The 15,098-nt window shown below is 40.3% G+C and overlaps 1 protein-coding gene across 1 annotated transcript; it reads left to right on the top strand.

Annotated features, from left to right (window-relative positions):
* The first annotated feature begins 958 nt into the window (after nt 1-958).
* On the top strand, nt 959-13,801 carry LOC118814305 (carcinoembryonic antigen-related cell adhesion molecule 5-like). The gene is made up of 9 exons (XM_036579844.1): nt 959-1,288; nt 2,076-2,375; nt 3,878-4,156; nt 6,386-6,649; nt 7,462-7,737; nt 9,515-9,766; nt 10,559-10,834; nt 11,455-11,682; nt 13,329-13,801. Exons 1-9 carry the CDS (start codon nt 1,234-1,236, stop codon nt 13,415-13,417), a joined length of 2,019 nt encoding a protein of 672 aa, XP_036435737.1. The 5' UTR covers nt 959-1,233; the 3' UTR covers nt 13,418-13,801.
* Nucleotides 13,802-15,098: the final 1,297 nt, after the last annotated feature.

Raw genomic sequence — 15,098 nt, forward strand, 5'->3', positions numbered from 1 at the left:
TTTAATAAAACTGAAAAATTTTCCCCCTGTTTTTTCTTATGCCCCCCCCCACCCCCTCAAAACGTACAGAGTCCCGCTAGTGACATACTGTGTAAATAAAAATAATGCATGGCTACCACTTAGTAAGGTGTGGGAACAAGATAATTAAGTCACGGCCACGACTTAGTAAGGCGTGGAAATGAGATTCTGATGCGTGGCCACGACTTAGCAAGGCATGATCTCGTTCCGACACCTTACGAAGTCGTCGCCACAACTTAATTATCCCATTCCCATGCCTTAGTAAGTTGTGGCCACGCATTAGGATCTCATCCCCATGCCTTACTAAGTTGTGGCCATGCATTATTTTAATTTATACGCGACATCACCAGCAGGGCTCCATAGGAACGAACCGAACAGTGGCTCAAAAATCAATGTCTGTGAAAACCAATATTAAGAAGCATAACAACTAAATTTAAAGCCCCTGTCAACATGGTTTAAAATCATGTTTTAATAGCAAAGATATGCTGGGTTTACAAGTTTTATATTCAAGAAATATGTAGAGAGGAACGCGAGTAGCTGACGTTTACATATTGCTAACTGTGATTGGTACTTTGGCATCACCTGTGCCAAATTTAGTCCCAACAAACTCAAATCAAACTGAAGAAAACGGCAGAAAAAAGAAGTGATTTCAAAATTCTCTCAATAGAAAAAGACCAACAGCACTATTTCCCTGTGAGTTCATTATAAAAACATCACAAAATGATAGATAATAGAAGATAATAATGAAAATGAATGGACAAAGACTTTAATAGTGAGTGCAAATAAAAGAAAATATTCAGTATCCTTTCCTGATGACTCTTTGTATTGATAGATGACTCTGCTCAGTACCAATGCAAAGCCATTCAAATAGTCCCAGATGCCTGCACTGTGATTGGTGGAGAGCTCATAAAGTAGTAGCATTAAAAGCACTGGCTGCTAAAGGTCTTGCACCAGCGCAACTACCAGTAAGGCAGGTCCTACCTTCCCCGCGGTACTCAACCTGCGTGTGTGCGCCTGGGGCGGGGTGGGTGTGGGTGAAGGAGTGGTCACCCATGGCCACCCATGACACATGCATCATTGAGCATGAGTTCCATTGTAGTAGCTGTGCAAATATTTGCAGCTAGAAAGCACAGAAACTGATGACTGTATCACTCATTCTCAACTCCACTGGTGGAGCGTGAAGAAGGGGGGCTGTTTCGGAACAGGATTTCCAGAATGGAGTGTAAATTTGTCTCCTGCTTCATTTCTCTCCTCATAATCTACATAACAGGTATTTATGATCTCAATATTCTAATAGTGTTTATTAATTTTATTTCACGATATTATTGCAGGATTCTACTTTATTTGATATGTTTTGAATCATGTATGTTGAAACAAGGTCAGAATAGCTTCTTGAAAATCACTAAATCACACGTAAATATCTGGGAATTTCGGAATTATGGACTACATTAAGAACAGTGTGTCTCTGAGGGAAGGGAAGGTTTTACAGATGTTTAGGAGACGTAGGATTTTTATGATTCTATGATTATATATAAGCGTTTTCCATATGTTTTGAAATTAAAAAATATCAGAACTATTCATTAGAGAACAAGGCATTATTCCTTGTTCATCTTTAGGCCTCACACATACAGTACTGTGCAAAAGTCAGAGACCACCTTTACAGGAGAAATTTTTAAGGAGATTAGATATGATAGCCCACCAAGATAGCTACAGAGAAAACGGGGCCCCTAACAACCACCTGGACACCAAAACTAACCCCATCAGATAAACAGCACTTAAAGCTTTCATCTTTGAGAGAGAGGAGAAAATCAAGCTGCTTCAGATCTGAAAACATCCACAGGTGTTTCTGTCCATCCTTCCACTGTAAGAAGACGACCCAGCGCTGTGGGTCTGAAAGGATGTGTAGCTGTCAGGAAGAACCTCACTGAGAAAAGGAGACGGACACATCAAACAAAGAAGCTGAACGATGGACTGACCACCCCAGAGTCCAGACCTCAACACCACTGAATGTGTTTGATTACTTCAGAAAATGCGTTTATCTCACCTCTCTCTCTTAGGCGTGTCCACTGTGACTCTGGTTCCCTCTGCCAATCCCGTGGCTGCTGGTGGAAACATCACTTTGAGTGTGAATCCTGTGATATCCATCAGTGCTGGAACCTGGCTGTTTCAAAGCTCCATCCTGGCCTTCTGGTACCCTGACAATCTCATGCTGGGAGAGGGGTACGCAGGCCGAGTCTCCTTCAACTCCTCCACACTGCAGCTCACCTTACGCTCAGTACAAGCCAACGATTCAGGCCTCTACGTGCTGCAAGGCGTGAGCCCCAGTGTACGAGCGGAGGTCACGCTGTCCATCCAGGGTGAGTTCACAAACACATTCACACGGACCAACAACCAAAACCTTTACACTGATTTCACTAAATTAATGAATGATTACAGAGATGAGGATCACCAGATTTTCAGAAGAGAATAAACGTCTTAGATTTGCTAATATTTTCTGAAAATAATGCTTGTATCTTGACTAGTTTCTGAGATATAGTAGCTTTAAAAAGTGGGCCTTAATTTTTGCCCTAAAAACGTGCTGTTAAAAAAGGTGTAAAATGCATTGCTTTTGTTATCACTTTCATAATTTAACTAACCATTGAGCAACTTTTTCTCAGACAGTAAATCACACTGATGCAGCAGAGACAGTGAGGAATTAACTCTACTGTAGTGGTTTATAAAGGCCTCATAAATCACTCAGTGATTTAACAGGGAAACTGAATGACACATTATGTGTACATTATTCAATATTATTCTGCAAGCTGTTTAAAGGAAGATTAGTCCTCCCAACAGGGCGATTATTACCTTTTAAACATCTGGTTACTTGGCAACCATTGATGACATTGTCCTATCGCGCTGTTTGAGATGTAAACAAAGTCATTCAGAGTGGTTTGACGTAAAATAGTTTACTGAGGTCAAGACATCTAAAATGCAAATATGGAGTTTTTATGCTTTCCAAAACAATCAGTGAACCTTCATGTGTCTTCTGAGTTTTCTATGGGGACTATTTTGCCTCACTGCATGTATCTTTCCCCTATAAACCCTGCTGAAAAAGGCCAATCAGAAACCCTTAGGATTAAAACCTAATGGTTTTGTTTTCTTATGGGAATTAACTTAATGGTTTCCAATAGAGGCCACTAGTTTCGTGTACACCTTTAGATCCCATTAGGAAACCATCAAATGCATGTAGAATCAGCCTGCTGATCACCTGTTATACCGTTAGGATTCTTTACATTGTGATAACCTATTAAAAAAGCCAAACCACATTACAAAACCATCAAGAACAAACGGTAACACTTAATGGTTTCTATGTTTTTTTTTGGACTAATGGATTAAAAATACACTACATTTTAGGCCAAAACTCAGAACAAATCTCAGAACTATCGAGAAACAATGTTTCAGGCATCTGGCGGAATATTCATATCCGTTACGTTTAATAACTTTCTGTGATGGAGCTTGTAGAGTCATTAAACATTTCAGACATCTGGTTCCAATCACCACCACTGTGAACAGTTCTGACTTGGTACTCACATCAAACCACGCTGCCTTACAAACACAGAGGTTTTAAAAAATCAGTGGAATTTGCCCCATTAAGCTGAGCAACAGTCATGAAAATGTATGTTTGAATGTATGTATAATATGTTTTTCATGAGCTTAAGGGTTCATAACTCTCAGACATGCTACAGGTTAGCAATGCTAAATAAGCAAAGCAAAGGCCCAAGTTCTAAATTTCAGTTTCAGTTACCTGAATTTAGCATATAAGTTCTACAAAGCGTCACGTTAAGACTGAGAACGGTTCCGTGTCTTTTCTTATCCACAGAGCCGATCACTAACGTGTCTCTGACAGCAAGTAAGACAGATCTGGTGGAGTTTAACGACAGCGTCTCGTTCGCCTGCTCGGCCCACGGCACACCGTTAACATACTCCTGGAATAATGGCAGCTCTGAGGTCACCGCAGGGGTCAACGTTCAGCTCAGTAACAATGGAAGCGTGCTCACTATTAGCAACGTGACGAGATATGACACGGGTCCTTTCACCTGTGTTGTGGCAAACGGCATCAGTAATGGGACCAGCAGGTCACTTTACCTCAACATCAGCTGTGAGTATGGCGCTACGCTAAAGCAGTAGCATGTTTTATTGTTCCTGTCTGTGGTAAAAGTATTAATTAAATGAACAGTTCGGCAAAAATGACACAGTTTTCTCTTTAGAATAGACATGTTTGGTGTCTGAGTTTGCTTCTTTAGCATTCCTTTGGATCTACAAGGCTAATGTACCTGGGTCATTCTACAGAAACGTCCATTTTTGTGTCCCTAGCATTTACAGAGATATAACACTTGAAAAAACGTGTCATGGTTACAATTTATTTATATTTTAAAATAAAACAATTAGTTATTTTAACAATTACACCTTCTTGAGCTTCAATTTAGCAATATTGGTTTTTAAATCAATCGTATAGAATTCCAAGCACCACAGAAGAGCTCGTCCTCACAGTCGTGTGTAAAGGATGAGGCTGTATTTTGAGGTAAAAAACATGTTTTTCTGCAATTTTAACTACAATAATCTATACATGACTATGGAATATATGAATTAAATGACATAAAGAAAACAAATGCCAAATAAATATTTTAAAATATAGAATGAAAGTTGTTGTCCCCAGGAGTCGTGTCACTGGTGTTACTGCGTAACAAAAAATCTCTTATTTTGAAATAAAAGTCACACTGATGACATCACTCGACTTACCTGTTTTCTGAGGATCTATGAAGAAAAGCTCATGGTGAGTCCACTGTGTCTTTCAGTTATCAGAGATTTTCTCATTTAGCTCATGATTTCATATGAAGCTTTTAGCTGAAGTCACTGGTGTGACCGACTTTATTCTGAGGTAATTGTGAAAAAATAGAACACAAATGGATTAAATTACATATTTTGGTGGATATTCCATGATTGACAACATGTGGTTTGATGCTCTGTAGCAGCCATTTTGTAAAATGCATTGTTCATTAAAAATGTCTCTGGTGTTCCTTTATTATGTGTAACACCAATGAGGATCAGTAACACCAGTGACTCCTATGGATAGATGGAAAAGTGGACGTTCCTGTAGAATGACCCATAGCCAAAAGTGAGCATGTACAAACTGCATGACTATATTATTACAACTGAGCTGTTGAGTTTTATGTGGTTTCTGACACATTAAAGACATACCGTTATTTCTAAAAATGGACAAACGTACATTGCGTAGCTAAAAACAGTTGTAGCGAACATCTTAAAGCCTGAATTTTGTCAGGTTTTATAGATAACAGTGTCAGAAACTGTAAAGGCAAGTCTTTTTGAGATTACTTAACATGGTTTGAGGCAAATTTGTGGTTAGAGCAATGCTAATTGATGCTAATCAGCTACATTAGCCTGAGCAAAACATTAGCCAGTGCAAAAATATAATTGGGACGAAATTGGGAAAACTGAAAATTTGGTTATTTCTTTTGCCAGACAATAGCATTAACACTGGCCACGTTTACATGCAGCCTAATAATCCATTAATAATCCAACTAATAGCTCAATCAGAATAGAATATGTCCGTGTAAACACCTCAATCGGAATAGACTAGTCTGACTGCGGTCATTCGGAATACATCTGATTGAACAAGGTGTGTAATCCTGTAAATAATCCATTAAATAGAAGAATAATATCCGTGTAAACGCCTGTATCTGATTACATTCCCTATCGGAAAGTTTAAGTCCGTTCTGATCATGTTCGTCACGTCATAGTGAAAGTTTATACCGTTCAACATGGCGGAGCAGAAACTGGTCTGCAGAGGAGACGAAGTTTATGCTCTGATCTTTAAAAGACGGCGGTGGGACGGACGTCCAGCTTATGTGTCTCAGAGCACGACGTCTTCCTCTCGGCCTTCTTTAATAAGGACATGTGAAGGACGTTTTCCTGAGTCTGACATCATTTTAAAGTGATTAAAAACACAAGCGCTGCTCACTGCTGCTCGTCTCACTCTGACTGGACTCACGTGATGCTCGTTGTCATGGTAACGTCTATACTAATTGGTTCTCTACGCATGCGCGTAATTTTGAATCAGATGACTTGTAGCTGCTGGTAAATGGAGATTTTCATCAGATTGTTCAGTAGAGCGAGAATATAAATCAGTCTTAATCTATAATTGAAATTTTTTCAATCGGATTGGCAAAAATCTTTGCATGTAAACACAGCCAGTTTAAATGAAGATGCATATGGGCCGAACATAAGGCCTTCCCTCACTATCGCTCGTTTCCAGAAAGGAGACATTGTTTGACATGGACAACATGTAACTGGCCTTATATCTCCTTAGATGGTCCCAGCAACCTGACAATGACAGTCTTGCCAGAGAAGATGGGATATATTTCAGGATCAAACATCACTCTGTCCTGCTCTGCTGACTCCAGTCCTCCAGTGTTGTTCTACTGGTCCTACAACGGCATGTCTCTTAATAAAACTGGACAAACTTTACAGCTATTAAACGCCTCTCAGAACAAGACAGGACCCTACACCTGCACTGCCCACAACACGGTCACTCTGAGATACACTACGGCCACCAAAACCGTCCGCATCATCGGTGAGATGACAGATTAAACCCTTAAATGCATTTTACATGGTGTAAAAATGTAAAAAGAAACAAAGTTGAGTGGTGACATTTTAATAATTACATTATTTAAATGATTTATTATCTTATCACTGCCAGTACAATATTTTGACATTTTCACACTACAGTGCACGTTTTGCATGAAACTAACAAACTGGAATTCCATCAATTTTTCAAAATTTTTACATAATTTAGTAGTTGAGATGTAAGTCATGCAGAGTGGTTTGATGCGAAGTGTTCATTGTAGAGAAACTTACAGACTCAGATTTCTTTACAGTGGTGGTGATAAGAACCAGGTGTCATGGCATCTACATGCCATCACCTGTCTGTGTTTTTACATGTAAAATACTGATGAATGTGAAAAAAATAAAGTTTTCTTTGGGGACTATTTTCACCCCTCAGGTACTCCTCCGCCATTATTGGCTTTAAAAATACCTTTTAAGCCAAAATCTACACAAAACTGTGTAAAAACAATATCTCAGCCATATTTGTAGCCATTTCATATAACTTTCTAGAGGCGTTAAACTCTTCAGACGTCTGGTTCCTATCACCACCACTGCGAACAATTCTGACTTTGCAAGTATCTTCAGAACGGAGCATTTCACCCCAAACCACTCATGACTTTGTTTAAATCTTAATGATTTATTTACGCAAAATAAAATTAATAGAATTTCCTTTCAATTGCTAAAACATTTTTATTACAGCTGTTTATCTCTATGTCTTACTCGAAGGTTGTATTTATTGTGACCAATGAAAACGTCCATATGTCCATTTTCTCAATCTAGACGCAGTATCGGCTGCTGAAGTGACGGCTGTTAATGACGTGCCCATATTTAACATGTCCTTCGCGCTGACCTGTGAGGTCTTGGGGCCTGTGGACTCCGTTTACTGGATGAAGAATGGCCTGTACCTGTATTCTGACAGCAAAGTCTCTCTCTCCAACCAAAACAAGACACTCTCATTCAGCCGGCTGGCTCTCTCTGACAATGGAAAGTACCAGTGTGTAGCCAGCAACACTGTGAGCAACAAGACCAGCATGGCCTACACGCTAGCGGTCAACTGTGAGTAACAAAGACATGAATGAAAAGCAATTTTCAACTATTTGTCTGGAAGAGAATCTCTTCCTGATCTGTAATTGACCTACGTATGTTCAGTTTTTTATTGTATTTAAAAGGATTATTTTTGCATTGTTGTTGTGCTGTCCATTTAATCTCGCCGCTGCCTTCTTTGTGGAGAGGAGTTCACAGCAGGGGGTTCTCACCTCTCTTCTTTCACCCCTCATTGCTCGCTAGCAGCTCAACACATGATCATATGATTATAATAGTTAAAAACATGAGTCGACTTCCATTCCGCTGGTGGAATGGCCACTAGGGGGCCTGCAGAAAGAGCTCAAAATGCTACACTGCTGAGCTGAACTGGTGTTGTAGCTAGTCAAATCCAGGTACACTGCAAGAAATGGTATCTTGTCAAGTAAAATGACCTCATATAGCCAATATATCAAATTTTTCTCCTGTTAAGATTGTTGTAAGTTTATTTTGAGATTATTCGACTTATTTCCAAACATTTTTACCTGTTTTAAGTCATTTTATTAAGTAAAATAATCTCATTGTATTGGCAGATCATTTTACTTGTTTTAAGAAATGTGCTTGAAACGAGCTAAATTATCTGCTAGTATAGTGAGATAATTTTACTTAATAAAATTACTTAAAACACGTAAGCCAAATAATCTCAAAATAAGCGCACAACCATGTCAAAATAAGAAATATTAATATATCGACTAGAATTAAGGTCATTTCTCTTGAGAAGATACTAGTTTTTGCTGTGCAGGTTTCAACAAGGACAAGTTTGATATCCTGCTAAAGTTAGTTCGATTATTCACAGTGACTTTTCACAAATACAGAAAATAAATATCATTTTAAATTAATGCACACTCGAAATGTATTTAGATTTTCATGAGGTTGAATTTTTGTCAATTTTCTGGCCCAGCAACAGTTGCCACAAAAGAACACATTTTGTGGGCCGAGCTGCCATTTATAAATTAGCTCTGGCCTCACAATCTGGTTCTACCTGTGTTGTTATATATGGTCACAGCAGCACATTTTTTCGCCACACCTGTATTATTCCACTGGCCACCAGTAGCTGACAAAAATGGGTGCTCTGTTTTAGGCTGCTGCTGACCATCAACCATGGTTTACAATACAGAAAAATGGGTCATTCAGAAAAGATTTGATGTGCAGGTTTGGTAGAACTATTTTGTTTTTGGTGGACGAAATCGACCAAAAAATCGACGAAATCGTGTTTTTAAACAGTGCTTGGATTTTTTTTCTTGATTTTTTTTCTTTAACCTTTATTTAACCTGCTATAAATGTAGTTATGTTATAACTGAAGTTTTGGGGGAGGAACATGCCTGAAACCCCTCCTTCTTCCAATCTAACGTCCTATAAATTCACACCCTCACCTTCCAATCGCGCGACAAAGTGTTCGCAATCCCTACCGCCACCCCATCTCCTCCCTGTCCTGGATCAGCCCTGCTACAGCTATGAGGGGGGGTCTGGCCTTCTAGCTACAACAGAAGCTGCCCAGAACTCCAGCCCATACTAACTCTCATACTACCACCACATGTTGAAGGCATGGTCTGAACTCACAAAAAGCAATAAAACACTCTGGTGTTGTTATGGTGAATGACATCACAGCTGTGAGACCAAATCACAGCCATGCTATTATTCACCATAAATCCCTTTTTGCTTGGGTGATGGCTGAATATTAGCGAATTAAATGGTTATATCGTGGAAATGAGTGTTAATACTGTATGTGTCCCTTTATTTCTGCACCTCCCAGATGGCCCATGGAACGTTTCCATTTCGGGTCCAGCCATAGCACAGAAAGATTCTAGCATAACACTGAACTGCTCAGCCTCCTCGCAACCTCCCAGTGACTACAGCTGGTACTACAACGGCTCCCAGGTGGCAAAGGGCGCTGTATACAAGACTGGACCTCTCTCGTTAAATAGCAGCGGGGAATACACCTGCATCGCACACAATAACATCACAGGCAACAACGGCAGCGCTACGTGGAACTTAACTGTCATTGGTAGGTGAAGTCTTGACTCCATTCACTTTGTTGACAAAGTCACTATTTAACTATACACTGACTGGCCACTTCATTATGACCACCTCCTTGTTTCTACACTCTTTGTCCATTTTATCGGCTCCACTGACCATATAGGAGCTCTTTGTAGTTCTACAATTACAGACTGTAGTCCATCTGCACACTTTGTTAGCCTATTCTTCAATAGTCAGGACCCCTACAGGACCCCCACAGAGCAGGTATTATGTGGGTGGTGGATCATTCTCAGCACTGCAGTGACACTGATGTGGTGGTGTTGTGTTAGTGTGTGTTGCACTGGTAAGAGTGGATCAGACACAGCAGTGCGTTTATTATATAAGAAGCACTATTTTATATGTCTGATTTGGGTCCTTTTAAAATCTGAATTTCATAATTTGGCCACACGGTGGCGCTGATGTAGTTGAGAGAAACTTTTTTTCTCATTGAAAGAAATTTTCTTCAGTGTGTGAAATGAGTGTGTGCGTGATTGTACTTGGTACTACTCCAATAATGGTATAATAATAATAAATAAGAGAACATAATAATCGCCAAAGCCTAATTGAAGCAGAAGTGGACAAATGTGTCAACAAAGCCTAATTGACACAAAGAAAGGGATACAGCAGTCAGACATTGCAGCTTCCCACTCTGAGCAACGACTGTCCAGGGAAGTCCAGGGAATGATAATGTGCCATTTCAATTACCTTGTTGTGAGATTTTTGTCAGTTTCAGTCAGACATCCTGCCTAGTGAAGTCTAATCTGTCTTCTTTTCTTTCCAGTGGGCATCTCCTCAGTGGTGGTGACCCCCAGTATGCCCATCCCTCTGGCCTCCAAAGGTCTCCAGCTCTTCTGTAACGTAACTGGCGATTACAAAAGCATCTCATGGCTAAAAGACAACAGGACATTCAGTCCAACGTCCACGGCCACCATTTCAGCAGACAACACCACTGTAGACTTCCTACCTCTGCAGATCTCTGATGATGGAGCATATCAGTGTGCTGCCACAAATATCGCTGGAAAACATGTTAGCATACCATACAAGCTAACTGCTAACTGTAAGTGAGCTCCCATTCTATCATTTTGAGGCATGTATTATGAAGAAAGACGTGCTTATTTAGCTTCACACTGGAGCTACGAGGCTAATGTAGCTATAATGTGGAGATAATGAAATCACTACTGCTAGCATAGCCACTGTTGTTGAGGCCAATGTAGAGGAAATTGGGCTAAATTGGGCTAAAGCGGTAACGTTAGCTATGTAGCTTAACTCTGCATTAGCCAGCTATTAGGGGATAAAACACATTTCAAACAGCCTGCCTTCAAGTATTCATCCCCAAAGGCCTTGTAGTTCCTCTCAACTTCAAAATGGTCATTTTGACCAGAGTGTTCATTCAAGGAATCTCAAAAAGACTTGCTAGCTTGTGGTTTCTGGCTGAGTATAGCTAAAAACAGTGGTAGCAGCCATCTTGAAGCCTGGAGTTTGCTGTTTTCATGCTTGTTAGCTAAATTAGCCTTGTAGCTCTGGCACAAAACTAAAAGGCAAAACCGTCTTGGCTACGTTCAGGGGAACAGTGTTGTTCTCTAGCCTGAATTATGAACATACAGTCCAGTTATTCCAATTAGTCGCTATTCCACTGAACCCATTGACCCTGACCTTGCCTGTTCTTTTGTTGGACAGACGGGCCGGTGGACCTGAGGATCACGGCTACAAAGGAAATCATACTAACCTGTGAAGCCATGTCTCAGCCACCAAGCGTCTATCACTGGATCTTCAACAACGATACTGACGTCAGAGAGGGTCCCACAATAGCTGTCCCCCTTATGACTCCGGTGGGCAGCAACTACACCTGTGTGGCCAGAAACCCCCTGACCAATGTCACACTCTCGGGTAGCTATATTATCTCAGGTGAGCAGACCAATTCAAGAATTTGAAATGAAAATAAAGGATATGGCTAGTGTTTTACAGCCAGAGTTAGGAAAAAAATGACCACAAATATATCGTCGCTGTCGCTCAAGAACCTCCTGCCTCCACTTGTGTTATGGTTTACTTTTTTGTGTAATTTGGAAATTCCAGTTAAGGCATTGTGTTAATGTTTCATGATTAACAGACCAATAATTCTCAAGTTAAGACTTAATATTTTGATATTATTTTTATGATACAAGTTTTTGTTCAGACCTCAGCTTGAATAGTTTATATTCTTTAAATATATTTATATCTATGAAAATGGACAAAGGTGCGGCGGACAAAATTCAGGCTTCAAGGCTGCCCCTACAGTTTTTAGCTATTTGTCCATTTGTATAGATAATAGTAGGTCATACAATCATTGGAAATCCCCTCACAGAGATAAAGAAATCCAGGCTGCTAGTATAGCAACTGATATGAAGGCTAATAATTACAGAAATGATATTCAGCTTCCTAGCAGTAAAGTTAACTATCTGGCATCATTTTGCAAAAGCCAGCTAGCGATCCTCCAACCTTCAAGGTACATCAGCATTATCAGGGGTTTTCCTAATCTTTAAACTTAAAAACGTCACTGTAGAGCAGGGGTGTCAAACTCAACCACTAAAAGGGCCATATTATGTTTTGTTTATTCAAAATATGCAAAAACTTCAAACAGTACAACAGTAAAATATAGACACTTGTAGTAAATCTTGAAATATTACATGAAAACTTATCCATTTGCTTGAACTAGACTCCTGGCATCCTCTCTTCGCTGCAAGTTCATTAATATTTGGGCTCAACTTCTGATCTGCTTAGCTGGCATTGAATGTTTATATTAGCTGAACTGCAGTTAGTTATTTGGTGATATGACTGGTACGGAACTGTGTAAAATTGTGTAGAACTGAGGTGTAACCACTGTCCTATAGACTGTTGTTGGGGTAGGAGAGTCGGAGCACATTACGTTGCAGTGCATGCTGGGGGCTGTAGCGCAGTGCATTGTGAAAAGCCTGCCTGATCTGGCCTTGTGTTTGACACATGGGGTCTAGAGCATGGCTCACCAGTCTTATCCACAAAGGCCGGTGTGCCTGCAGGTTTTCATTCCAATCAAAGTATAAGTATCAAACAAAAAATGTAAAATGTGCCACAACTTTGTTTAATTTTTTGGCCAAATGTTAAATTCAGCAAATACACAGCAACTGTGCATTAAAATGTTGTGTGATAACTTATTTTCACTTACAAAATCAACAAAACATTTACCCGGGGGTGCCAAAACTTTTGCATTTGACTGTAAGCATAAATCTACACAAGTCTATAAGAGATTACTTAACGGCTTGATATGGTTTGAGGCGAGTATGTGATGATTTGGGCATGCAGTTTAATACTAATTGGCGAGGTATAAGCTAGCATTAGCCTATTGTTAACTATGCTAGCCTCTTAGCTTCAGTGCAAAACCAAAGAAGCTTCAGACACCAAACACATCTTGACTGATTGACTCTATTTGGTGTAGAGCGGAAACTGTGTAAATCAGATTTCTTTACTTCAGTGCTGATTTAATGACACATCAGCTGGAGGCCTGATTTACTCTGTTGTTTTCTGTTTTCCCTTCACAGATTATAGCGCAGCGTCTCCTCTTCAGCCTAGTGCGCTGGTGACTGCTCTCCTTCTTCTCGCTCTCCCTCTGTTGACTCTGTGGCTGTGAAACTGATGGGACCGTTGTGTGCCTGGCCGTCACTGTGAGCCCTGTGAACTGACCTATGAACTGTTCGAGCGTCATGGACATGATGAGGGGGTTTAAAGTGATACTTTCATACTTTATTCTTTGAACTTACAATGATTTATGTGCTACTGCTTGTCAAATGTTTGGGGACGCCTAGTTCTTCATATCTGACATTTCTCTTGTATTTTATTGTTGTCATTGAGCTCCACTTATAACATCTGTGCCAAAAACAGCCTTTTTTACGCAACCACTTTCCAAACTGTCATTACTGGTTAAAATTAAACTGGCTGTTTTTGTTACTGTGCCTTTAAGACTGAAGTATGTAAATGAGCTAAAAAAGCAGTCCAGTATGAAACACTCCTTATAGCTTCAGTGTGATTGGGCAGGGCAAAACTGCTTTAGGCTGAATATAGATGTATGTTAATGTGTTGGTGTTTGTGACATCAAAATGTTTTCATATAACATTTCATATAAATTTTTGTCAGTTTGCAATAACTTGGCATACTAAAGCCTAATCGAGATTATTTAAAGAAAAACAGTCCAGTTATTTTATCCCCTTGTGATGTTAGCGCTTACCAGTACTCAAACCTTTCAGCTGTTTACACCACATTTGGGCCAAGAATGTTTCAGTATTTGCTTTTAGCTCTAGTTTGGAAAAGAAAACGGTCTAATCACTATTTAAAATCTGCTCAGGGAAGCACTGATGAACGTGAAGCTGAGTGTTGAAGATAAACGAACTCGAAAGATTAGCGCACAGCTACTTTATGCCAACAAAATGTTTGCTTTGCTGATATTTTTTCTCACTTAATTAAAAAGTCACATCAACAAAATTCCATTTCAGGAAAAGAAGAGGTGCCCCAAACTTTTGACGGACGCTGTATACATTCGTATGCAAAAGTTTGAGCACCCCCAGTCAAATGACATTTTGTTGATTTTATAAGTGAAAATAAGTGAACACATCCTCTGCAGCGGGGTCTCTCAATGTACTGGGCCTCTGGTGGTCCTCGGGCCTTTCCTGAGAGGGAGCTGTTTTCAAACGGCGAACAATATAATAATAATAATAAACAAAAGACCTGCGAGAACAGCGCACAAGCAGCTTTGCCTATTTTTTAAATCCCCTGACTTGTTCACTTGCGAGTGGGCTGGTATAAAAAATGGGTTGCATGAACATCACGCTTCATTTGCCACCATTTCGCTTGGTGTAAAGCAAGCTTATCTTAGCCTGAACTGCTGATATTCTTAGGTTCAGTGTTACACACTGTGGGGGCCTGGGTTCAAGTCCCTGGCCGGGTGACCAGGGTCCTCTCTGTGTGGAGTTTGCATGTGTCTCCCTGTGTCTGCATGGGTCTCCTCCCACAGTCCTAAGACATGCAGTCAGGCCAACTGGAGATACTGAACTGCCCCTGTGTGTGTGTGTGTGTGTGTTTGTGTGTGTGTGTGTGTGTTTGTGTGTGTGTGTGTGTGTGTTTGTGTGAATGTATATGTCTGTGTGTCTGCCCTGCAATGGACTGGCGTCCTGTCCAGGGTTTTTCCTGCCTTCCGCCCAATCAGTGCTGGGATAGGCTCCAGTACCCCCGCTACCCAGGAGGATAAGTGGTTTAGATAATGTGTTTGTGTGTGTGTGTGTGTGTGTGTGTGTGTTACACACTGCCTATCACTGTGC

The sequence above is a fragment of the Colossoma macropomum genome, unplaced genomic scaffold, assembly GCF_904425465.1.
Source record: "Colossoma macropomum unplaced genomic scaffold, Colossoma_macropomum, whole genome shotgun sequence".
NCBI lineage: Eukaryota > Metazoa > Chordata > Actinopteri > Characiformes > Serrasalmidae > Colossoma > Colossoma macropomum.